Source organism: Aythya marila (assembly GCF_965140915.1).
Source record: "Aythya marila genome assembly, chromosome: 1".
NCBI classification, from domain to species: domain Eukaryota; kingdom Metazoa; phylum Chordata; class Aves; order Anseriformes; family Anatidae; genus Aythya; species Aythya marila.
Window position 1 is genome coordinate 138410235 of NC_139042.1, and position 27563 is coordinate 138437797.

Genomic DNA, 27563 nt, shown 5'->3' on the forward strand with positions numbered 1-27563 from the left:
AGTCATCAAAGCCTTAGGTAAGACTTTAAACTTGCATGTTTTAGCCCATGTATCATGAATTAAGAAAGTTTTTGTATGTGAAGCTTTGATTATGAAGCTGCTCAACAAAGTAGCTGGCTTTTTTTTCTCCTTAGCTTGCTAGTTTTTGGGGATCCCAGTGTGGAGTAGTTAAAAGACGCCTTCAGATGAGATGCCTATCCCAGAGCTACTCGCCCCATCAGTCAGGGCAGCACCAAGATATTAGGCAGCTGACATATTAGTCATGTGTGAAACACCAATGATACCAAGGGAGCCCATGGTGGCATAAGGGATAATGTCTTTTCCACAGGATTTTAGTGAGAGAATTGAAAGGTGAAAAGAAAAAGAAAAAAAAAAAAAAGTAATGTTAAGCAGAGTGCCAAGAATTCTCTGAGCTTTCTACATTTAGTGAGACACTTCAAGTGAGGTTTAGGCAGTAGATTTACTTGAGCAGTTGAGAGTAATTTGAGCACCTGGAAAATGCAGCATTTAATTGAGCTGCTACTGATTGTGCATCAAGGTCTCCTTTATGTTTTACCAGAACTGCAGGAAAGGCATGCTCATGTGTGGTCTCATTAGCAGATTGACTGCTTCTACTCTGTGTTTTGTTGCTCATCCCTTCCCATGGGAACCTCTCACTGTTTGAAGAGCTCCAGAGAGAGTTCTGTGATTTCTAAAGACAAGTGCATTCTTACCTTGGTAGTCTCGTCTTTGTGATGAGGTGTATTGAATGAAAAGGGTTTTTCTCTGTCACTCCAGCAGTGTGCTTTTCTGTTGGCAGCTCTGAATCTCTGGATCAAATGATTGCATGCTATGGAGTTATTAAAAGCTTGGAACAGACCAGCTGCAGCCTTATCGCTCTTTATAGGTACCTCAAGGGAGGCTGTAGCGAGGTGGGGGTTGGCCTGTTCTCCCACGTGCCTGGTGACAGGACGAGGGGGAATGGGTTTAAGTTGAGCCAGGGGAGTTTTAGGCTAGATGTTAGGAAGAACTTCTTCACTGAAAGGGTTGTGAGGCACTGGAACAGGCTGCCCAGGGAAGTGGTGGAGTCACCATCCCTGGAAGTCTTCAAAAGACGTTTAGATGTAGAGCTTAGGGATATGGTTTAGTGGAGGGCTGTTAGCGTTAGGTTGGAGGTTGGACTCGATGACCTTGAGGTCTCTTCCAACCTAGAAATTCTGTGTGATTCTGTGATTATGAGCATCTTGGTTAGAATAGGTATATCCATATTTTACTTTCATGCTGGCAATGCTCCCAACTAATAAATTTCTAATCACTGCCTGGTGCAAATTTCCTTACATTTTTGCCATTCAGAATTTAAGCCAGAGAACAGATAAACTGATGGCACTTCAAAATTAGCAGACAGATTTGTGGCTGATGTTTTTTCATATTTTGAAAATTGTAATTTTTAAGTTATAGGAAAAGAATCTTGGAATAGATTGCACATACAGAAAATTTTTAGTCAAACATTTCAAACAAGGTGTCTGAAAAGCTCTCCAAATTTTGATGAAAGTAGGTAATAAAACTTAAGAAAAAATAGGGAAAATTAGATTGCTGTAAAATGCTTTATTTATTTTATTATTATTATTATTTATTTATTTAATTTTCATAATAGATATCAATGCTAGTCCACATTATGGACTACAAAATCTTTCACTGTAGAATGACAGTATACTTGTCAAAACAGTTGCATGAAAATTGATTTAACTTACTGATGTTCCACTTTAACATTATTTTTGTGATTAATAAGGGAAACACTATTAAGGTGACACATTTCATTTTCTCTGGAAACATTAGCTACTCTGCATTACTAAGACTGAAAAGTTCCATAACATATAAAGCACATTCAAACAGTATGGTCCATATTGGACTGAAAAGTAGACGACAGATGTTGAAGTACTGGTCTTCATTAAAGAAGGATGTTTATAATGAAGCCTTCTAACAAATTGTCTGAGTCATGCGGCATTTAATGTGGTATTTATTAGTGATCTGAAATAAAGTGCAGAATTCTGCTGGTAAAGTTACAAATAATCAGATACCAATAAACGTGAGCAAGGGTCACAATCACATACAGAGCAGGGCTGGCAGATAGAATGGTAATTCAATATTTACCTGCTTTATGGTATAGTCAAACATTTCAGAAGAAGGAATATACGATACATATGCACCAGCATAACCCTGTCATACCCAAACAGGAGAAAAAACAAGATGGAGAAAGGGTAAACACTTTCTGCATTGGCAGGACACACAATGGCAAAATGCGAACACTTTTAATGGCTGCACTTTCAAACAGCTGCTGGCAAGCTGGTGGAAGTTCAGCAGAGGATTACAGGGACACTGCGGAGCAGGAGAGGGGTGTGCCTGGCAGCCACCACAAAGCCAACAGCCCTCACCTCACCCTCTGCTCAGCTCGGTGTTTAGTCACCTAACTGGCCGTGAAACAAATTAGAAATCTGCCTTGTCTATGCTGGAAGTTATGTAGTATGAATGATGCCCAAGAAAAGTCCTTCTTCAGGATTGTCTAGTATTATCAGTTACCTCTGCAGTTTGATGCTCACCTATTTTATACCCTCCACCTGAAGGCTCAGAGAGAACACGTGATTTTGGACATGATATAAAACTTGATTAACTCCTCCCACCAACCTTACTGAATTGGAGTTTGAAGAGGTGATAGATCATCTGCTGCCTGGCACTTAAGCAGAAAGCTGAGCACTGAAAGCAAATTTGTTCGATAAAGGAAGAAACACAGCAAACAGTATACCACAGAATTATATTTATGTTGTACATTTGTCTTCACATTGCAACATCCACATTGTTCATTTTGTGACAAGTATTTCTAATAATTTTGAATACATATTTACTGTATAATACATTTTACCAAGAGGCACTTCCAGTAATTCTGGCAAAAAGGAGCTTCATTATAGTGTCTAACTTACAAAACAGTAAAAATAAATAATGTTTATCTAAAAGATTTTTTTTTTCCTGTACAGAATCTATTTTGTACAAAACATTTATCAGCCATTAACTAAATCACTTAACAAATACTTGTGAAGAGAATATATTAAGTATTGCTACATGTACTGAGTGCAAGATACTAGTGAAAGGAAAAGAATTATTCCGTTTATGAAAATCACCTAAAAATACAAGGCCTTTTTCTTGAAGTGTTTAAAAAGGAGAAGCTTGGTTACAACAATATTGACAATATATAAATATAAATTAACATATGTAGTACTTAGTGAAAAGAACACTGTGTTAAAAATTGGTGTGTACAAATCCTGAACAAGATGGCACTTTTCTGCATTGCCACTTTGGTTGGCAGTTATTTTTCAAAATATTGCTTCAAAGGACTTACAAAGGTATCCAAAACCCTTTTCAAATGCAGCCGTAAAAAAATTACGTTTCCCCGATTTCTCTCACCTTCTGAGGTGAAAAAATTCAGGAGGGATTAATTTGGAAATTTAGTGGAGATTTGCAGAAATGTGTTGCTCAAGGTGAATCTGAATGAACATCACAAAATCTGTCTGGAGCGCAGTGCCCTGGGGTCCCAAGGCAGCACTGGGAGTCAACAGGAGTAAGGGCTCACAGGATATAAAGGGAGATAACAATTCCTAGGGGTTTTCTGAACTCAGAAACCTCAGTTGGCCTTTTGTGCATTTGAAAATACAAAATTTGTATGATTTGGCCCAAAAATTTCGTCGGGAAGCAAGCATGTCAATTATATCAACACACCCAAAATTTTCATTCAGCAAGTGTTTTGACCTTGCTGGATTGATTTTTTTAATTACTTCAATGAAAATGGGTTATTTATTTATTTATTTATTTAAATATAGCTTGTATGTGTTGTGCATACGTGCATATTTTTAGCCAGATAGCAAAACTGTGTTGGAAAACCATTATTTTTGAAAGGTACTACTTCCACTGGAGTTGCTGAGGCAAGGGTTAGAAAATGTGTTTCTGTTGGAAAATGTCCCAGATGTTCATCTATCAAAAGCACTAAGAAAAAATAAACTGCCACCCCTCAGTGAAAATGTTATCTGATAAACAAACATAACATACAGTATGAATCACATCTTTTTAAAAATTGAACTTAAATTACTTTCCATCATGCAAACATCTTACATTGATTACTCAAGAAAAGAAGACTTGACTTTAGAAAAGTAATGACCAAATGTATGTTGACATGGCTGAAATATTAAAAATATCATCAACACCATATAGCAGTAATAAATGCTGTCTTTGATCTTTTAGATACCATCTGCAGTACTGCATTAAGGTTTATAAAGACCTAAAATGAAAATTTTGCATTCAAATATAGATTTTTATTGTGTGTCAGAATCAGGGAGGAATTTCAAAAAGGGAAGATAGCCTTAGCAGACGATGGATTTTCTACCCAAAAAAGTATGTACATGCCTGGCAAACTAACTGCTTTCTCTCTGCTCACATTACAGACCTATTTTTATATTTATTTTTCCTTTTCATAAAAGCATGGGTGCAAAATGACTGGGGTCAAGGAACAACATAACAAAAACAATTCTCCTTTAAATAAATATTTAAAAGCAACAAGCAATTGCTAATTCACATTAATTGTTTGCAAGTGTTCGATGTGATAAAGGAAGACGGTGTTGGGAAACAGAGTATCTAAGCCCACTGTGCTTGGGGCTACTACAGCTGTAAGCCAACCATGGCGAGGTGGGTATAGAGTTGGATTGCTTTATCCACAGGTATTTCTCCAGCTACTTCGACAACAGCGCTCTGAAATCTGACTTTTTTTCCCTCCTGCTGCATCCTCTACCATTCACACAGGCTGACAGTGTGAGCACAGCTCCTGCTGCAGGCCTGAAGATGTGAGAGCAAATGCATGCCTGCCTCGCTGGGGCCACGGCATGTGCTGCACCTTGCTTGTTTAATCTGCTTTCTACAGCCCTTGAGCCAGAACAGATTTCAGTCATAAAAGGATATGCAGCCTACAGCTGTGGCAAAGTCCATTATGTCTGGTCTTATGCTTCTACACAGCCAGAAAACAGAAATGCATGTGTTTTCCCATCCAAGTCACTCCTGGGAGAAAAGACTTCCCATGTCTGCAAATTTTGGTGTGCTCCTTAGTGCACCCAGGTCTCATATGCCAGCAGCAGCAGGACAGCTCTCACCTCTTGTCCAATTTCCAAACTGGACATACCACAAAGCACAGCTTTGTAAGTAAGAAACAACAAGCACAGTACAGCTACCTAAAAAATCTCAATTGAAATAAATATTATCATTTTTTCATCCTGTATCACCAATAAAAGTTTTCTTTGATTACAGAGGACTAGAACACTTCAACCAGAAATCCTTCTTTTACATCATACTTCAGCTCAACAGACCACTGACATGGCCAGTTGATTATACATAAACTAATCACCTTTGAGAAGGAATCGTTTTACATCTGCAAGCACTCAGGGGAATTTCTGCATACACCTCAAATGATGCTGGCAAGCTTTCAAGCTGTGCAATACTTACTGTTGTTTCAGTTTTGCCAAAGAAGTATTGTTAACTAGCTCAAGCTTTTGCCCCCATCTGCCATTGTGAGAATGGACTCTCCAGAAATAAATCAGTGCTCGTCTGCCAGCCAGCTCCTGAGGAGCTTGCATCTCCCTAAGACTTCAGGCAGGGACTTACAGGGGCAACGTTTACATCCTACTGAGGAGGTGTGATGAATTTTTCATCAAAAATGCCTGCCAAGCAAATCACACTAAAAGACTCTGAATAAATCATAATTAGGAAGTAAATGGAGGGTAACTCTTGCACTGCTCCCTCCAACATGGAGATTCAATAACTTCCACAGCAGGGGCTAAAACCATGCTTTGATTTACCTCCACAGGAATGTTGTTTTGCTAAATGAAAGTGATGAAATTCAAAGAAAGATTTATCTTACTCAGTTGTTCTCAAATGTACTGGTGTTATTTTGTTCTAATTCAAAGTTTGCCTTCAAAAATTAATATTTTTGCTAGTTTTTCCAATGATTGCTTAAAATAGTTTTCACCTTGATTTCAATTATTTCCGCATCCATTCAACAACACTTAACAGGTACATTTTCTTCAGGAGGCCTGAACACTGAGAACACATCATAAGCATATTTTCTTTACTCCTTCCTTTCAAATTTATAGGCTTTTACTCCTACTAACATTAAAAATAAATAAATAAATAAATTTAAAAAAATTGTTCAGATGTCAAAGGGTGCTTTTATTTGTTGAGTCACTTAAAAATTGAAAAGAAGATTCCTCTGCCCTAGTTAATGGGAACATTTCTCTTTAATGCTGTGACCATTTTAACTAATGCTGCAACATCAACTAAAAACCCTGAAACTCCAGGTTTACTTCACTCCAATGGGATTAACATTTGATTTTGAAAGAAAAGGAATACTCAACTTCTCAAACCAATATCCAGGTCCAAGACTAGAGAGAACAAGCAAGTGTTCACACCTGCCTCCAACCTGCAGCAGACCAGGGAGAGGCACGTGCTCTGATTTAACACTCAAGATTCTCATGCTCATGCTTAAACTGAAACCTTTTTGCTTTAAACATGTAATTCTGGAACATCTCAACCATAACAGTGCTTAAAAACGAAATAGCAACTACTATACCTTTTATGAATCACAAGGTTTTCCAACAGTCAAGCCTCTGCTTTCTGAGAAAGACAAGACACAAACTCTTTGCTGCCTTCCCAGCCTATTGAATGTCCTTTCTATTAGACGGTTCCTCTCTAGAATGAACTGCAGTACACCTGTGTTGCCTCTCCCACACTTGGATCAGCCGATGCATATCTCTGGGGTGTTTGCTGGTCAAGCATCCTGTGCTTGCTCTAGGTCCCAGCCCTGCGCACAGCCAGGTTTGCAGTGGTTCACACTGTCAGGTGTCACAGTCAGGTTCACATTGACTGGCACTTCTGGAAGTGCCAATGGAAAGACAGTGAGAGGGTGGATCCAAACCTCCACCCATGTACATCAGCAGCAACCCCCTCACCATCACCCCACCACAGGATCACATCCCCACACAGACCAAGCGGGATGTGCCAGGTAACTAATGAGGCTTTGCAAAACTACTTCATTAAAACCTGGGACCAACCACAAACCTTTGGATGAATTATGCTGATGACAAAATTTTTCAGAAGTGCTTAAGGTTCATTTTGAAAATAGACAAAAAGCTCTAACATCCTAAGTCCCAGCCTGTCAAGTACCTAAACTGACAGCCACTCCACACCTACTCAGTTCACAGCTTGGTAGCATGGATGAAGCAGCGGGTGTGGAGGTGCCCAGACTGGAACATAGGCTGGGAAGTGCTCGTGAGCTGTACCACCGACCGATGCTCAGTTTGGTTAGAACCTTGGCTTGTCCACACTGCATTCTACTACCTGAGGCATTTTGGAGGGAAGGAGGGAAGGAAAGTAGAGATGACAGTCTAGACTTTCAAAAATATTTTTGTATCTAAAAACACATGTTAAAAATGCAGTCTCTAATCACATCTGCCTAGGAACCATCTATACCCAGAATGTGGCAGTCATTTGCTATGAGAGCCAGCACCCTGTACAAGGTCACAGGGGAGGGTATTGGTGACACAGTCATTTATCTACCTTTCTGTAAGGGATTTCATGTACAGAGGAAGGAAATTTAAAATGCTGCAAGAAATGCTGGAGAATTACTTTTTCCTAGTAGATTCCTAAAACTTATTTCTGATCTATGGCTCACAGAATCACATCAACTGCTTTTTCTACTGGAGGAAGCAACTGATTTTTAGAGGTGTGTCAACACAATCTGTACATCAAATGAAACACGTAATGCCAATTTCCCTCAAAAATCAGAACATAAGAAGTAAACTATGACACTTTGAAAGTGGTAGAAATTTTTACTTCCAGACATTGTTTTAGGTTCTTGAAAACCAAAATCTTAGACTCCTCATAAGAGAAAAGGTAATCAAATAATTAATTTGAGGCTTTCATAATCTCTACTTCATTGTGTTCCTTCTGCACCACAAGCATAAAGAGAGAAGTTATATTCCACAGTAAACATCATATGACTACTAAGCAAACTGGGAATATAAGGACAAATAGGTTTATATGTAATTGCCACGTGATTAGCAGAGCATTATTCTCACTGCACAAGAAGCTGCAAGTCCTACAAAAAGCCTCCAACTTAATGAAACAGCAAACCTCCTAGACTTCAAAGGAACAGGATCAGCCCCCAGGTGCCATTACAGTGGAAAAAGCAAAACATTGAATCTGGAAAACATAGTCTGATACTTCTCTTCCTCTCTGTTTTTAAAGAATTGAAAACTAAAATATTTTATTTTTTTTTTAAACTGCAAAACACTGTTTAAATAGGGCTTACTTTCTCTAGCAATTGATGAACCCCTTTACACAATGTACATACCAGAAACCCATATCAATTCTTTAAATATCCTACCAGAGTTCTGAACACTTCGATGATACAATTCTTTTTTTTTTTTTTTTCTTCTCTTTCTGTCTTTTTTTTTTTTTTTCCCATTTATTTTTTCCCCAACATACTGCACAGGTTGTGGTTTGTTTAGGGTTTGCAACTCCAAAGGATTGCACAAAATGGAAAAGCATCAAGGTCTAACCTCAAAAACAGTGCTGTAACTGCAGGTCAAAAGGTTTGCCTCCTTTGGACAAGAAACTGGTATAAAAACCAACAACAAAAATAAAAACTAAAAACAAGTCACTGTTTCACTATCTATTAAAAAAAAAAAAAAAAAGCAAACAAATGTATTCACACATTTGATATAAAATATCTCTTATATTTTCTTTGTGTTACATCCTGGGGAATTCCCTGTTAATTTTTTTCCAGAAATACATTGCAAAGATGCAAAATCAGATTGATAAGGAGTGAATACCTGCAGAAATCGGATTTTACCATTAATTATGTGGAGTACAAAAAAAATCACCAGTCCCAGTCCCAGATACTTTTGCTTCTTTGCTAGCAGTTTGGATAAATCGCCTGTCTGCAATTCCCATACTGTAAAAGTCCTGAGTTAATCAAACTGCACCCACAAATAGGCTCGTGTACCAATGTAGTAATTTATAACAGCTGCATTGTTATTATAGAAAGAAAGCTTAACAAATTAGAGTGGACAATGATTTTACCTATTGACAACCTATTGACAATGATGAATAAGAAAAATATAATAATTCCCTTTCTGAACATTTTTAGGATAATTTTTCTTGGTTCAACCTTGTATATTTGCTTAGATGAGTTAATGAAACTTTAGTCACAAGAACTGACCTCATTCTGGCTCATCTTAATTTTACCAAGCGGGCACCCACTGACACTTTGTGTAATAAATTTTTTCTTCTTCTAGCAAAAGCAATATAAAATCAATATAAAAAATCCAGTTCCAGTGAGCATGCACTGAAAAAAAAAGAAGAAAAATATGCTTAGAGATGTGATATTTTAAAGCATCTCTATGTTTAATTTTTAAGGGCAGAATGAAACACATTAAATAATTCTGGTACTATAACATATGCATGTCACTTGTACAAGAAAACCCCAAATTAAATGGTTAATTGAAGTAACAGAAAAGGCATGAAAACAATGCAAGCTGAAATTGGTGGAGACTTGCTTAGATCTTGGAGGACACTCAAGTGATGGCACTTTTTCTTTTGAATTAATTTTATACTTTCCCTGTAAAACAATAGTGAAATTTGGATCTTTGTTCTTCTGATTTCATTGAAAACCACTCACTAAATTTTTCTGCTGGTAAGAGCATCCAGAGCCATGCTCTACAGTCATTCTGTCAAAATGCAAACATCTTCTCTGCTTGAAAGAAACCACAATCCTCTTTACGCAAAGCAAAAAGAAACTCTGACAGCACATGTTGGCTTTGATAGAGAGGGTTTTCTAACATTTTGGGGAAGGTATCAACAGGACTGGGAAATACTGCAAATGTATAACAATGGCAAAAAGCGATGGATGCAATGTCAGCAATTTAATACATGTATAGAAAGGACTTCTACAAACTCTTCCTTTCACAAGCATTCTCACTCCAACAAGCAATCCTCTTTTTGGCAAGGGACTGCAAGATTAGCATATAAAAAACATATGTAGTCAAACCATTTTTGAGAGATCTTCATATATATATATATTCATATATATAATATATATATATATATATATATATATATTCGTGTAATTATTTTTGTGGGGAAAAACAACAACGACAACCTGTAAATTGTGTGGTACTGGTTGGTGCCGCCAGTCCCAAAGAGCATTAGTATGCTAAAGCCGTGATCCTGTAGACCAGTGGCTTCCCAGAAGGTTTTACATGTATTCAAGACTTTATTTGTTGGGTTTGAAAATGGCTACACTGTATAAAAATGTTTTTGTATTTATTCTTTAAAAAATTAGCTTTACAAAAAAAAATCCCTTTTTTTCTTTTTTTTTTTTTTTCTTTTTCTTAAAGATATCATTATCTACAGGAACCCATAAAAAAATTTCCATATTTACATCTAGATAGCTAATCATTGACAAATATAATATTGTGAAATAAAATATTGAAAGTGAATATTCAACCTTTTAAATAGACATTTGGCTCACAGCATAAACAACAGAGAAAAACAAACAGAACAAAACAAAAAGATCTGCTCTTCTACAGGCCTGATCTTTTCCTCTCATTAAAAAACAAACAAACAAACAAAAAACAAAACAAAAAAAACAGCAAACAAAAAGTAAATATATTGGTGGGATCAAACACGCTGCTTCTAAGCAGAACGCCATCTACAAACTGCTCCCATCCAGTCCTCACACCGAAGAAACAAGCTCTCTGAAGCTCATGTGAGTGGTTGCTGAGACATACGCAGGACTGGCACCATTCTCCCACCCCTCTCCTATTGCAACATTTGCATTTTATTTTGAGGCATGACCCCCATGCTCCCCTTCTTTTGCTCTCAAGAGACGTTGGCTTAGTTTTGCTCCAAAATTGTTATGTTTGGCCACTGATGCATGGAGGCATATGGTTAGGGTGGAAAGATGGCAGTGTGCCTCTAGTTTCCATGTGCGCATGCACATTTGCTTTCTTCTCTCTCCTGCTGAAACATATATGCCATTCACGTACTCAGAAGTGGACGGAGGGCCAGATCCTTATAAGAGCAGTGTGCTGCACAACCCCTCATAAATCTCCCTGGAAATAAACGCCCTGGCATTTCTCTTTTGCCAGCAGACTGAGAAATGCCAGAAGAGGAGGAGATCTGAGACAGAGATGAAGCTAGGATGGGTCCTACTGCAAGGCTGCTGCCTGCAGCCAGTGTGCAATGCAGGACTTGGAGGACGACGGGAAACACAGAGCTCCTCACAAAGGGCTCCGCCTTCCTCATGGGCACAAATTCTCTAAAATGCAGGCCTCCTGTTCATTGTCATGTATCGGGACATGTGCTACAGCTAGTCTGATAAGAACTCAAACTATGCTATATGACACACACAAACACGCAAGCACCCCCCTCACGCACACATATATGTTGGCAGGATACACTGGCATTCATGTAAAGCTCTGGAACTGTTATCCCTCAGCATTAAGAGCAAAGCTACTTAACTGGTACCTCACTGTTAACTGCAAATGTGCTTTAGAAGCAGCATTTCTTTAGATAACTTCCTTCTGTAAATATCACAGTGACCATAATATATCATTAAATGTATTTTGCTGAAGTGCGCAGCCAATAACCCTGGCTATGTATATATATATTTATATAATTCCATCCCCCACCCCCACCTCCAAATCTCTGTAAAGAAAGTCTGTAAAAGCCGGTGTCGCAGTGTGAAAGCTTCCTTGAGCATAGGAGTTTAAAGAATGTACCTCACCATAAAAAAGAAAGAGAAACAAATTAAACAGCTGTAGGCGCATAATCCCATTCTACAGTGTTGTGTCTAAATGCTGTGCTGGCTTGAGAAAGAGTTTGTGCATGAGTCAATCTGTCTTAAAATACTGCTGTAAATATTGTCATTGGTTTGGTTCTGCAGTTGTGTTCTCCTCTTCATCCCTCTTGGGCTTCCCTTTCTCTTCCTCCTCTTCCCTGATGGCCTGAATTTGTTCTGAAGATTGGTGCAGTGTGGATTGCTCTGCGCCTTGCTTCTCTATCCCAGCTAACCTCTCCTCATCCTCAATTACTTTCTTCCACATTTTATGGTTCTGGAGCAGGTGCTGAGTGATCTGACAGTATATTTTCCTCCTCTTGAACTTCTTCTTTCCTGTAAAATACCATGTGATGTTAATGTTCTGTGAGGGAAGAAGTAGAACAGACTGAAGGTGTAGGAAGTAGGGTGTGTTATAACATACAGGAATTGCACCAACAAATTTTTAAAATCACAAACTTAAAGATTCTTAAAAACTCAGAAAGTCATGTCAACCCAGACCTCCAGGAGAAAACTTTTCCTACACTGTTTGAGCCCCAGCCTAGTCTGCTCATGGACTGCATGCTGTCACTTACCGTATAGCTCACAGAGACATCTAGTGTTTGAACAATTATGCACAAAATATGTTTCTGAGCTGTTTCCACTCACTGTTTTGGGATTAAGTGCTTCAAGACAGTGATCATCTTATTTTGTAACACAGACATTAAACCCCTATCACAAAACAGATCTCTGCTCACTGCTCTAGAAAAAAAATATAAAAAAATCCTGTTTGCCTGTTTGTGTTTTCTCACATTTTGCCTTTGATCTGAGAAGTGCTGTGGGAGGGTAATAAACTGATTAAGCATTAGTAATCAAAGGAGGGAACCCGTTCCTATGTTCCCTCATCAAAGACTGAGATTTACTACTCTACCACTACAGTGAAGATGATCACAAAGTCTTTACACATCATTGCTCCAGCAACAGAGTTTGATCACTGATGAAGTGGTCACATAGCTAAAGACTATCAGGAAGTATCTCATATCTCTGGTTTTGATTCATCAGTCCCTTCCTATTAATCTGAAAAATGCTTTTGTCACTATTAGTTCTCAGGGCTCCTGACACAAGTGTTTTGCTTTCTGAAGGATTTTTTTTTTCCTATGCCTGTATAGCCTGTCCAACACAAATTGTTAACTCCTTGACACTACAAAGCTTGAAAATTTTCCCTGATCATTAACAGTGGCAATGTCAGTGATAGAACTGAAATAATAACCCCTCCAAAGACAACTGCTGATTTCTTTTTTTAAAGAAGGTGACGTACAGGAATGTTTTGTACCAAATAAATTTGCGTGGATTAGCATTTGCAGGTTGCCTGAAGTACGTCTGTGTCAGGGTCCAAAATGTTTAGCCCTTGAAGCTTTGGAACTGGAAACAAAGAGCTTTTCACTGAGCACAGACCAAATCCAATTCAATCCTTCATTAGAAAGCCCTTGGTTCTCTGTATGAAACCTTTGGGTTTAGCACTAATAAGAAGCCGCTACTCTGCCAATACCACAGCAGGACATTCCCTTCTGGGTTTCCTGGGTGACCTGCATCTTGCTGCTCTCTGCAGGGACCACTGAGCATTTGCTGTGGTGATAAAATTTGTCTGAATAACTACAGACTGTTTAATTTTTATATTTACAACAGAACTTTGAGAAAATTACATGTTCCTGTATAGTAACAAAATAAATCAATTTTAGGCTACCTTAAATTTTCATAACTCTACATATATCTCTGCTGTTTCAGTGAATTATCAGGAGCTACATCTTCTGCAACAACTGTATATTTCCATATACCTATTTTTTTTTCCATCAAGAAAAACATCTCTACCAACATCTCCACAACACATAGTATTTATGTATCTCACATCTCAACCTTTCATTTGTAAGTTTTGTGAAGGTTTAGAACATCCATAACTATGTTGATGATAGGAACAAATTTCTAATAACTTTTAAGACCTCTATATCTACACAAAAGATTCTGTAGATTCCTAATGCAGATCCATATAGTCACAGAGAATTGAGGGAACCCGAAGAAAACAGTTTTTAATATGTTGGTATGACTGAGATGAGCACCTCACATTCAGTAAGAAGGAAGCAGGAAGAACTTCTCTGGGTATTTCAAAACCTTTGATACTTTCATTTTTAAGTTTCTGAAAAAGATACAAAACGTAAAAGCAATAGCTTGAATAATAAAATATTATAATGAGGTAGAACATCATGAATCCTAGGGTTCTGAGGGAGTTGGCTGATGTAGTCGCCAAGCCACTCTCCATATTTGAAAAATCATGGCAGTCAGGTGAAGTCCCCAGCGACTGGAAAAAGGGGAAGATCACTCTAATTTTTAAGAAGGGTAGAAAGGAAGACCTGGGAAACTACAGACTGGTGAGCCTCACCTCTGTGCTTGGAAGATCATGGAATGAATCCTCCTGGAGGCAATATTAAGGCACATGCAGGACGAGGAGGTGATCTGGGACAGCCAGCATGGCTTCACCAAGGGTAAATCGTGCCTAACCAATCTGGTGGTCTTCTACGATGGATTAACTGAATCAGTCAACAAGGGAAGACTGACTGATGTCATCTACTTGGACTTCTGTAAGCCCTTTGACACAGTCCCACACAACATCCTAATCTCTAAATTGGAAAGATATGTATTTGAAGGGTGGACCTGCTGGTAGGTAAGGAATTGGCTTGACAGCTGCACCCAGAGAGTAGTGGTCAATAGTTCTATGTCCAGATGGAGACTGGTGATGAGTGGTGTCCCTCAGGTGTCTGTCTTGGGACCAGTGCTTTTCAATATCTTCATCAATGACATAGATGATGGGATTGAGTTCACTCTCAGCAAGTTTGCAGATGACACCAAGCTGAGTGGTATAGTTGATACCAAAGAAAGAAGGGATGCCATTCAAAGGGACGTGGGCAGGCTGGAGAAGTGGGCCCACATGAACTGCATAAGGTTCAACAAGTCCAAGTGCAAGGTATTGCAACTGGGTAACGACACTCCAAGACAGGAGTATGGCCTGAGAGAACTCACTGAGACCAGCCATGCAGAGAAAGACTTGGAGGAATAGAGAGTTCTGGTGGACGAAAGGCTCAACATGAGCCAGCAGTGCGTGCTTGCAGCCCAGGCCAACTGCATCCTGGGCTGCATCAAAAGAGGTGTGACCAGCAGGTCGAGGGAGGTGATTGTCCCCTTCTACTCTGCCCTTGTGAGGCCCCACCTGGAGTACTGCATCCAGGTTTGGGGTTCCCAGCACAAGAAAGAAGTGGACCTGTTAGAGTGAGTCCAGAGAAGGACTTCAAAGATGATCAGAGGACTGGAGCACCTCTCCATCCAGAGAAGGGCTACAAAGATAATCAGAGGACTGGAGTACCTCTCCTATGGAAGAGAAGGCTCTAGGGAGACCTTTCAAGTGAGACCTTTCAATTCAGACTCTTAATTTAGACCTTTCAATACATAAAGGGGTCTTTATGGATGGAGAAGGACGCTTTACTCAGGCAGATAATGATAAGACAAGGGGGAATGGTCTTAACCTCAAAGAGGGTAGATTTAGACTAGACATTAGGAGGAAATTCTTCACTGTATGGGTAGTGAGGCACTGGAACAGGTTGCAAAGAGAAGTTGTGGATGCCTCATCCCTGGAGGTGTTCATGGCCAGGCTGGATGGGACATTGGCCAACCTGATCTAGGGGGTGGCATCCCTGCCTATGCCGGGGTGTTGGATTTAGATGATCTTTAAGGTCCCTTCCAACCCAAGCCATTCTATGATTCTATGATATGATTCTATGAAAAGAAAAACAGAAAAGGAAACAGAAGATGACTAAAAATGGTTGGTTTTCAGTATGGCAAGTGTTAATGATGGCCTGTGCTTTAAACTTAAAAACAGCATTGTTGAACTTGACTAGCAGGGACACAGAATATTACACAATACAGCAATGAGATGAATGGTGACTAAGAATTTAAAAGTAAGGCCAGACCCTAGAATGGATAAATGAGAACATCCTTCGTCTTTCTTTTTAATCCAAAAACATCAGTTTCAATGCTTTGTAGTCTCTGTTGGTTATCAACCTCATAGCTTTCCATCTGGTAGACAATTCCATAAATGTGAATCTGCCACAGAAACCTGTAGTTCTGTCTGCTATTAGAGAGATGATCCTGTAGAGCTGGTAGATACTAAAATAAACCTGTGCACACTATATTATTTAATGTTTACTTTGAGTTTTGGGCATGGAACGATTTGGGGAAGAATAGAAAAGTTTAGGTTGTAGAGAAAAGGCTATGTATCACTAGGGCAATAAAGGCTGGTGCTTTCTAGACAGATGAGATACAGGGAAGGGAGTGCCAATGTGACTAACCTCGTGACAACTTCACCAAGGATAGCACTGAATCACTAACTCTGGAGAGGTCTACGTGGAACATGACCAGTTCATGGTCTCTATGCTTTTACAATATGACTTCTTAGTTTTTGGTCACAATATGGAACTTTTCTGTTGAAAAAAAATAAGTGTGAGTAACTTACTGGATTCAGCATTTTCATACGTTTCCATTTCTGCTGTACCTTCCTCTTCATGCTCATCAGTGTCTCCTGATTCATCACTATCTTCTATCCATTTTCCTGGCATCAGCCCTGCTGAGTCATAGGAGTTACATAGTGGTCCCACAATGTGAGTGATGAAAGATTCCTGGAGGTGTGCCAGCTGAGGAGCAGAGCGATCCATGAAAGGACTGATAGGAAGGCCCAAGCTAGCCTCTTCATCACCCTGGAGAAGAAAAACAGCAGTAATTTCTCTGAAGTGAATGAAAGAAAAACCGTGTAATGAAAAGGAGCGATGCACTTCAAACCAATTAAAAATGATGAAAGAAAAATAGTTCTACTGTAATGCCACTTCCATACCATGCCAATGTGACATTATTACAGTGCCATCATGTCAAATGATTCATTGAAGTTACAGCTCTTTTCTTGTAAGAGAACCCACTACCAACAGGGTGAATTTAACAAGAATGTTACTGTGATCACTGCTCAAAATGATGCCCATCACCACAGTCCTGTACTTTGCACTGAATTTGAAAGTTTGAAAACTGATGATTTCCTTCTTTCCTTACATTATTTTCAGAAATGTTTTCTGATTTTGTGATTGTTAGCTTATTCTCCTTGTACTCAGCCAACTGTTTGCAGGGGACAAGACTGAATTGCTACAAGCCAGAGCCATTTCATTGACCTAGTTTTCTTATGGATTTTGTCCTTATTACACATCTCTTAAAACAAAGAGCTCCTTTTGGCTTTGGGTCATAATTATCTGCTTTCTGGAAATTCTAGAATGATCCCCATCAATGTCGGCATAACTCAGAAGCAGTAAATCTTTCCCATAAAGCTTTTTGCTATCTTTTCTTGGGGAGAGAGGGCTGAGAGGAGGTATAGGAAGACTTATTTGCCTCCTCTCATGATGTGAAAAAGGTCGAACTTTCTCTAAGTACAAAGTCTGACATTCTCACTCACCCCTATCATAGCAAAGACTCTGGTGATATCAGCGAGTTTTCAGCTGAGTAGACATGTCAAGACAGAATACCACTTCCCCAGTAAACAAACAAACAAACAAAAAAACCCCACACCCCTTTAATCAAACCTGTTATGCAAATTAAGACATTAATGCAACATGGAGATCTATTTTTTGAGAATACAGATTAGGATCTGGGCAGACATATTCACTTTCCTTGAATTTACATGTTGCCTGAATTTATTTTCTGGCAATCTAAATTTTCCAAAAGTCAGAGACAATGTTATCTGGTCAACAACTCATTGATAGGTTGGAAAGTCAATGAATGAGAGTTCGATTTTGAAGCGTGTACCACAAACATCTCACTTCCTTGTGGTTTGTTCTTTTTATTTTTATCATAACCTACCAAAAACATTATAATCAATCATTAAATGCAGAATATTTGTCTTAACAAAACACTGAAACGTCATCCATCCTTGAAATAACAAGCAAATTTAAAAGAAGTGGCAACTCCCTCTTCTTCATAGTAACATATCTGAGATTTCATAGTTGTAAGTTGTCGCTAGTGGAAAGAAAGCTGAGTATTGAAATGTTTATAAGTTTTTTTCATGTCCAGTTAAAACATGATTTATTATGTGAAATATATTACAACGCATTTTTTGATTCTTTTTAATGTAAATCTAGCCTAACTTTGAATAAATATACTGAACACACGGAGGGAAAAAATGAAACATACTGTAACAATATGGTACAGGTTTTTCAACAGTTATATGCAATACACTTGTTATTTTATGGGAGTTAAATTCATCAGAGGAATCAGTGTTTATTAAAGGAAACCCAAGAAAAATATTTCACTATTCTCACAGGAAAAGCTGAATGTATGCTTTTTGATAACAACAGTTCTGGGGAAGTTCAAACTTCCCATAAAATTTTCCTCTTCAGAAGTGAGAAAAGTAATGCTTTTCCCTACTCAGAAGAAAGTTGATGATCAAAAGCATTGCGAAGATGGTTTAATACAACATATATAGTATATTTCATTAAAGAAAGTCAGATTTTAACCTAGGTTAAATAAATTGAAAATCTAACTTATTGTTATTAATGTCAAAAGTAGGTCCTAGGAAGAATATGCTCTTTGTTTTCAGCCCCATCATAGAATCACAGAATTGTTTGTGTTGGAAGGGACCTTAACAACCACCTGGTTCCAGCCTTCCCTGCCATGGGGAGGGACACCTCCCACCAGATCAGGTTGCCCAAAGCCCCATCCAACCTGGCGATGAACACTTCCAGGGATGGGGTATCCACAACTTTGGGCAACCTGTTCCAGTGCTTCACAACCTTCTGAGTAAAGAATTTCTTCCTTATATCTAATCTAAACCTACCCTCTTTTAGTTTAAAACCATTAACTACACTTCCTGGCAGTACACTTCCTGACAGAGTCCCTCTACAGCTTTCTCATAAGTCCCAGTATCCTGTCAGGACAGCAACTCATGTCAGGCAAAAGACAAAATAGAAAATCTAATAGTACATATTGATTTCTCAGTACAGTGAATATACATCTTTTATTAAAACAAACCACCACCACCACCAACAAAATCGTACCGACCACCCAATGTCTTGTAATTTGCAGGTGAAGGGTTCAAAGACTTTTGCCCACAGTTCCCATACTAAAAGTAAAGTCAGTAAAGAAGATAACAATTGTGCTATTCTGAATCAAAATTTGCAGAGAAGATAAATCTTAAGTTTATTTATTTTTAATTATAGCATTACAAGAAAATTATCTGCAGCAGTCCTTTGGAGCACCTTCCAAGAGCATGAAAATATTAATAGCACAACTTTCTGACTGATGGACAACAACATAGATTTTATTGTGGAACAGATAACACAGCATCCTCTCACACATGTTCCTCCCAAGCTCAACACAGAGCTCACTTTTTGACACTCTGATGATACCACTGTATTGGAGCACTTACTGCCCTCTGAAATTAGTTATTATGGACCAAAGAAAAGTCATATCATATACATGATTACCAAGTTTTGTTTGCATGCAGTGGTCACACACATAAGCTATGATCATCACCAGAATTAGGTGAAGTACAATTTGTTGGAAGAACTTTAATGGGAATAAGCAAAGAAAAGTATTTCCTGAAAGAAAATGTGGGAGATGAAGGTTAATTGCTTCTGTTATGGGATTCATTCTCTTCTACAAAGAAAAAAAAAAAAAAAAAAGAAAGAAAAATTGAACTAACTATATTTGTAATATATATAAGAATCTTAGCCCTTTCTTTTCCTCATGACTGTTTAAAGAAATGAAGGACCTTCAGGGCAATGTCTTAATTTTGACCCTTCTTCCATTTCTTTACATACTCCAGAATGCAGCAGCAGAAGAAAATCCTAATTTTTCCAAACTCTAAGTACAGTAAATTTGAGTGAAGATGACAAGACTTTAAAAGGGTTTATCCTATGACTTTAAGTCAGTCTGCCCACTCCTAGAAGACTATCCAGTGTCTGATCCAGTGATTTAGCCTGCACGCTTCTTCCTGAAAAGACAGGATGTGAAGTTCAGTCTAACCAGCACATTCAAAATGTCTTTCCACTCAGGAAACAAAATGTCTTTCCACTGGGAACAGCTCTGTCTCTTGCACTCAGCATGCCTAAATAAATTATAATGAGAAAAGTTTCAATTAAGAGCACCCTTATACCTGGCAGGAGAGCACCAGTGCCTGGCTATATTCCCAGGTCTTTGTAAATCAGTCTGTGTCTGCTTCTTCCTTGTGCTACCATCAGCTGAGTCTTGCATTTATTATTGCTGTTGTACTAACAAACCTTTGGAAAGCTGAAAGTGATGTCAAAAAAAAAAAAAAAGAAAAAAAAAGTATGAGCTAGAATCAACATGTAGGGAGCAGATATAGTTAGTCTGTAATAAACTGAAAGTCAACAATATTACAATGGCATTCATATTCATTACATAAAGGTTTTCTGTGTGTGTGCACGCAGGGACATGGTCCAAGTGGAAACTAAAATAACCCCTCTTCTTTGTTTAGATCATCTCAGTAAGGATGTCATGTCCAGTTTTGGAGAGCACATGTCAACAAAAGTGTGAGCCACCTGGAGTTACTGCAGAGAAGAGCAATGAGAACCAGTAGATGTCTTGAAAAGATATGGAAGAAAGGATGAAAAGATCATTTGTACTAAAGAACACTGAAAGAAGGATGACAAGCCAACAGAAAAAAATTGGAAAAGAACAACTTGTTCACCATGTACCTGGTAAGGATATTGACAGACTAGATTGGCTAAGCCTGTACAAAACCCCATCATCAGATGTCTTTGAGGACAAATTAGAAGCTTGAGTGCCATATGGACTATCACTGATCCAGCAAACAAATGGTCTAATTTGAACTCTAGGCATTCCCTTTAGTCCTGTTCTCTGCAATTTTCACTCATCATGCATTAGCACACTGCAGGACTGTTTAGCCCACAACATGCAACCAGCAGATACCACCTTGGACATGATTTATTTACCTGCTCATAAAACTCATTCACAATGCCTTCTGTCCACTGCAGATGCAAGTCTTTGCATTTTGCAGGCCCATTTATGTCAGCCAATTTGATGCACATTTGGCAAACCAGCAAGCGGTCGTTCTCATTAGTCCAGTCAATCCCAACGTCATCATTCACCTGTGAGGCAGAGAAAGGAAAACCGTGACAGTAATGCTCAATAAGAATGTATCCACAGAGGAAATTCTGCCCTGGGATACCTTGTGGTTCAGCTACTTGACAGAATCACAAGTGTAAGCGGGTGAGATAGCTTAAAGTTGAAATTTACCATTACCCGCATATCATCCTATAAAAAGAAAAATAAGTGAAAAACAATGAACATTGAGATATATTATGAGACATTAATATTTAGCAAATAATGTGTCTGTCTGAAAGCATTTACTAGGAAAACAAAAAAAAATGCAACCTTTCCATGACATTTTCCAAGAAATTACTACCTAATTTGTGCACAAAAATAAATTGCCATTAAATGACATGCTGATTTTATTATAGCATGAAGATGCATGTAACAGGTCTATTTTTCTATTTCATCTAAATTTTTCTGACAGGATTCATTTTTTTTTCCTTTTCTCAATTTTTCCCATACCTTCCACAATGAAATGTGATATATGCTATCAACTGCCTTAAAATCAAAGTATAACCTTCAAAGAGTCACAGAAAAGCTGAGGTTGGAAGGCACCTCTGGACTTGTCCAATCCCCTTACTCAAGGCAGGGCCAGTTATTAGACGCTGCTCAAGATCGCAACCAGTTGGATTTTGAGTATTTCTAGTAAGAGGAAAACTCCACAGCCTCTTTGAGTAACCTTTTCCAGTATACAACTTCTCTCACAGTAAATCAGGCCTTTCCTATTTTTAATGAGATTTTCTGTGTTTCCATTTGTACCCCTTGACTCTTGCCCTGTCACCCCATAACACTCTGCATCTCCCATGGGCTTGTATATGCAGAGTTTGTTACAGTGTTCCCTCACTGAAGATAAGTCATCATTGTTCCTGACTTTCTCTGACATCTCTTGGATCTGGGATTCCTGAAGCCAGGTCTTACCCACAAAGTCAGAGAAAGCATTGAGGACCTTGGCCTTTTCCAATGGTCAGTGATACCAACCTTTGCTGTCATTAGCCACATTTTCCCATCCCAGGTTTTTTTCCTAAAACATCTCCAAGTGTTGGAGGGACTTTATTCTACTGTCTAATTAACTTTAAATTCAAATCCCTTCTTGAAACACGGCTTTAATTTTCAAGTTTTCAGTAGTTGAAAATGGATAGAAAGTTGTGTTATGACTAGACAAAACTTACGTGTCCTCTGTCACCAAGTCCCCTGTCTCATATAGGAGTAGGTCCACAACGTTGAGGGCTATGCTTTTAATATACACGAGCTGACATAACTAGTGTCAGAGGACAGACAGTAAGTGCTCTGATGCATTGATATCACCAAAGTGACAGACAGTGAGTTTCCTTCATTGTTTCTTGTACTTTCCAGACTGCAAGATTTTCTGGTAGGAGGATGATTATATTACATGTGCTTAAACTGACTTCTACAGTCTCTCTGACTATGGTCAATACACTAAACTACAGTTCAGCAACTCAATCAATAACATAATCATGTATAGCTCAGCTTATCAAAGTTGCAGAAACTCAGATACAAACATGTGAGGTCTGTTCTTGGAGGCTACTCTGGTACAAACGAAGTTTTTCTAACCAAGTGTAAATAATCTCTTTTTAAGACAGTGATGACTCAGGGAAAGCTAGGATCAGCCACAAATACTGCTTAATGTTTTCACTTTCTTCTCTTCATTTTTTTTTCTTTTCTTTCTTTCTTTCTTTTTTTTTTTTTTTTTTTTTTTCATATTACTTACTTTCACAGAAGTGAAGGTTTTGGTCCAAACTGTCAAAGGCAAAGGATTTATTCAGACAGCCTGAATTTACTGTGCTTTATTGTCATGGGAGCCCTAGCAGCTGAGAATCTGCCAGTAAGTTCAATACTTTAAGAGGAAATTAGACAGGTGAAAATGGCCTTGGGGTTTAAAATTAAGACCTAAAGAAGCCCCTCTGATACCACCAGGAGTGATGTGGGACATGTCTAACAGGGGTCAAAAGGAGTTAAGACTTCCATGGATCTTCAGATCAGTTCTCTGTCTACCCTGGACCATAATTTAAGGCCTTTCTTTACAGCTCCTTAGAGCCGAACAAAGAGATATCTTTTAGGGTAATGGAAAACAAAACCAGTCATACATCTGTAGGCTTCAGACTTTCAGGATACAGGTCCATCTTAAGCAATACCTCAAGAAAACATATGAAAGTAAAACAGCTAGGAGGTCCTAATCCAGGACAAGAAACACACTGTGTTTGGTTTTATACAAGGAACAAGTAGGCAATATCAGCTCCCAAGCAGATATTATCCAGGTAACGTACCTACAGCTTGGATAGATGATGGAGTTTATTAAAATAAACTTATAAATAGTAATTTCCAATAAATTGAAACTAGATGAAACTGTACAATATTTTTTTTAAAAATAGGTTCCTAGGGTTGTGATTTTATGCTCACTGAGTTGAGCATAAAGGAAAGATCTTTACTGACCTTCCTCAGGGGCTTACCCATTGGGAACAAAGTAGGAAAGAAAGATCTTTTACTGCATTTCAGATCAGAATTTCAAAGTCATACAATATCTGTGTTTTGCTAATAGAACAGTACAATTAAACAGATAAAGAGTCACATTAAGTATTTAGACATTAGGGAAATGTGGTAAAACCTCTCCTTTTTTTTTTTTTTTTTTTTTTTTCTTTTTTTTTTTCCCTTGAGTGTTTTGCTAATGTCTAAAATACCAGCAGAGAAGAAAACAATATTGAAAAGTAGGATGTAACTGGGATTTTCATCAAATTGTCCTATATTACATAATATCCTCAACAGGGCAAAGTAGCCTTTCTAAATCTGCTTTTATGTTGTCAACAAGACAACAAATACTGCCTTAAACCAACTTCTGAAAAACACAAGCATATATAAGAAAAGAAGCTGTGGCACTAAATTCAAATAGGTAAAAGAAATGACAGATTAATATTCATGTTTTACAGCAGCTGAGAGGCCATTCGGAAGAAAAAGCAACACAGCAGCATTTTTAATCATTTCACTGTGATGCTACCAAGCCCTGGAAACTTTTCTGACTATCCACCAGAAACCCAAATGAATCTTGTTACCTTGGCATTGAATCTGGCAACAAAATCAAAGTGTTTTTTCAGGTCAGTAGCCAAAATTGCCTCAATGACGAGGAAGCGGAAATGCTTGAACTCCACATGGTCAAGGTTGACCAAGAAGTTGTATTCTGGCCTCGACATGAAAAGGTTCCAGGCAGCAGCAGCGTGGTGATTCTCCAGAACGGAGCGGTCATTGTACAGCACTGCCTGTGAAAACAACATGGGCAGATGTTCAGCAAAAGAAACACCACAACTACAGAAATAAGAAAGATGTGGGGATAATGCATGAGGGACGTTCAGGTTTGGTTGATTTCATTTTTATTCAAGATTTTCCTGAGGTTTCAAATGTTATTTTGGCAGGAATAGTAGTTTCTATCAGTCTATTTATTCAGCTAGAGTGGATAAGAAATGAATTCTGGATCCAAAAAATTCCTTTTGCTAAGAAACGAATTCTGTATCCATGGTGGGGAGTAAATCCCTAATTTCTGCATCCCTAACCAACTTCTCATCATTACACCACCTTTTGTTCTTTCTTTCTGCACAGAAATATCTTTCAGCAGAGTACACTGAAGCCAGGCAGGTCAGCTATGTAAACGAAGGAAAGATGATCTCATAATTAAGCCAATAAACAGTGACTCAGAATCACTGAATTCAACTGCCAGCATTGGCAGCAACTTCTGTGTAACCTTAGTTAAGTCTCAATTATTCATTTGTAAAACAGAGATGTTTTCTTTCCCCTTGTAGAGTCATAGTGCAAAGATACATTCATAAAAGACTGCAGCAATTCATATACTACAGAAGCAACAGAAAATATATGTTATGATTGTGCTCAAACTCACTTGCATGGTGCACTGGAAACTACATAGTTTGTTTGTCAGTTTGTTTTAATCTTTCTGTGCCTTACTGTGTACAATAATATTTCCCTTAATTTCACAAACAGTTATAGATTCTGCAACATTCAGCAGAACATTTGCTTCTCCTTCACAAAGACATTTTATCTATACGTTTCTTAACACTCCCCCTGAGTGTAGTGAGGGTGTGTAAGGAGACTCACTGGCAATCCCCAAGTGATTATTTCTTTCACTTTGATAAGCTATTTCAAAATATTTGGTATAACTGTGCTTAATGTAAGCTTCAGGTATCACTGACAAGTAGAAGCTGTTACCACAGACCTTCCAAACTTGGCAGCAACACTGCCTGAGATTTATTTACCTGAGGAGCACTTGTTGCTACCAAAAAGGCATTGGTCCTTCCTGGATGGTCATAATCATGCATGGCTGCAGCTACATAAAGAGCCATCAACTCAAGGGCTGGGATGTTGCCAGCTAGGCATCCGTAGCTGTCATCTGTAGGTGTGTATGTCTTCGAAAACACATAACCCATATGGCCGTGAGTGATTCCACTGTCAGAATCTGAGCAGAAATAAATAGGTTTAAAAATTTCTCATCACCTTTTCAGTGACTTACTGAAACAGATGGGAGCAGCAAAGCAGGAAGAGGAGTGGAGGATTCATAGTACCTAACTGAAGAGTAAACATGTCCTGTGCTGAACACTTTATGATGCTGTGTACATGACCCAGTACAATAAGACATGCTGCTGAAAAAGAACAATTTCAGATCCCCCAGGGAACTTCCAGCCATCCAGCAGAGCCTGGTCTCAAACTACATAAAGCATTAACAATAAGATATGGGCCAACAGACATGCTTTAGCTTTGTGAGTAACTCAGTCTTCGCATTCCTTCCTCTAAGTGCTTCATCATATAGATTAATTTATGAAATACTATCAGTATTTAAAGTAGTGGAATAGCATTTGTTAATTTTATTGGTATAGGTGCATATTTTTCAACCCAATGTCTAGACTTTACTTTTTTGATAATAACTCTCTTACCAGCCTCTTTTTGAATCAGCTTGAACATGCCACTGGCAGATTTTGAGGGAGATGTATGAATGGAACTTGCATGCAAATGAAAACATCTTTCAAGTTACAAACATCAAAAGCCCCTAAACACAAGTCCTTTCATTCCACCCAGTTCACCTCAGCTACAAAGCCTCCAACATTTGCTGATATGATTAGTGACAAAATTTTCCAGGAATAGCAACCTTTTCCAGCACCAAAACATCCTGAAGAGTTTCACAAATGATGTTCTAATGTCACACAAATGCACACACATGCAAAGTGGAAATGTTCTCTGTGGACCAAACTCCTGTTTTTTCAACAGCTCCCTCAGAATCCCCACAAAACACAGATAGGTCCTCTAGTTGCTATAGCTCAGACTGGTGAAGTTAATATAAATGTGCAATAAGAGCTTCCTGTAAGTAGCAATCATAAAACAGCAGACAATGTAGACTTGTACTTTACAAGCAGACTTGTAAACTAATTGCAAGGTGGTAACAACTCTCCTTCTTTGGAGACAGTGAGGAATGGCAAAGAAACACTTCACAACAGCCAAACAGTAGCAGTACATGCCACTACCTGCATGTCCCAGTAGTTTCATAATAGCAAAACAATGCAGGATTTGAGGAATAAAAAGTCTACACTGTCTCTTGTAGCAGCACTAGAAAGCACTCCTAACACAGTTTCCTAGAAGAAAAACTATTGAAAAAAACAAATGGTTATAAACATCTGTTATTATGGGTGACCACAAAGGTTTCCATTCACACATTAAATGTAGAATATTAGGTTTTGGAGGACCAGCTACCTTCTCTTCAATGTTATACAAATATACATGCAGCATTCAACAGGCTATTGAATTTAAAAGTCTTTATAGCAGCAAGTACTGCACTCAGCTCTGAATTGTGGGCTTTCTTCCAGCAAATTTCACATCAAAAGCTTAAAAAAGTACAACATATACAGTAGCATATTTAAATATACCTGAATCACTTGCTGACCCATGATCATTAATCACAGTTGGCAGTCCTGGAATGGGCTGAGTAGTAAGGTACCAAACGGCATGCAGAACATCAGTTGCATGGATTCGGTTGTGATCTGTGATACAAAGCAAATGACCTTGTTATTAAACATGAGTATTTCCGACGGAGGGAAATCAGCACCATCTAGTGGGTACTGCATGACAGTCAATCGAGCAGAAACAAATCAAATGGTATCACAACCATGAAAACCATCTGCATAATGTAAATGCTCAGCTTTTCACTATGGCTCAAGCAAATTCATTAGCAAGTCTCACACCCATCCAAAAAAAGAAAAACAACAGCAAAGCAGTGGTACCTGCACTGTAGGAAACTTCATGAAGAAAGCATTAAGCAAGGAGTCTGAACCGCACTTCCAGCTCCTTTCCTTTACTCCAGTGGTTGCCTTTCACTTGTTAAATGTCGTAGGCTAAATATCTGTTGTTAGCCTCTGATTCAAATGAAATCATTAGGAAAACCCCATCTGCTTCAGCA

General features: G+C 38.4%; 1 protein-coding gene across 2 annotated transcripts in view; it reads right to left on the bottom strand.

Moving 5' to 3' along the window:
* Window positions 1-1979: 1979 nt before the first annotated feature.
* Window positions 1980-27563, bottom strand: part of PDE3A (phosphodiesterase 3A) — a 274527-nt gene continuing 248943 nt past the window's right edge. For both annotated transcript variants that reach the window (XM_082784838.1, XM_082784839.1), the window contains exons 11-16: window positions 27034-27147; window positions 25375-25574; window positions 24166-24369; window positions 20941-21096; window positions 16446-16686; window positions 1980-12244 (exon numbers count right to left, since the gene is read on the bottom strand). In XM_082784838.1, coding sequence (XP_082640964.1) covers window positions 11997-12244; window positions 16446-16686; window positions 20941-21096; window positions 24166-24369; window positions 25375-25574; window positions 27034-27147 — 1163 coding nt within the window. In that variant the 3' untranslated portion in view covers window positions 1980-11996. The remainder of the gene's footprint in view (window positions 12245-16445; window positions 16687-20940; window positions 21097-24165; window positions 24370-25374; window positions 25575-27033; window positions 27148-27563) is intronic.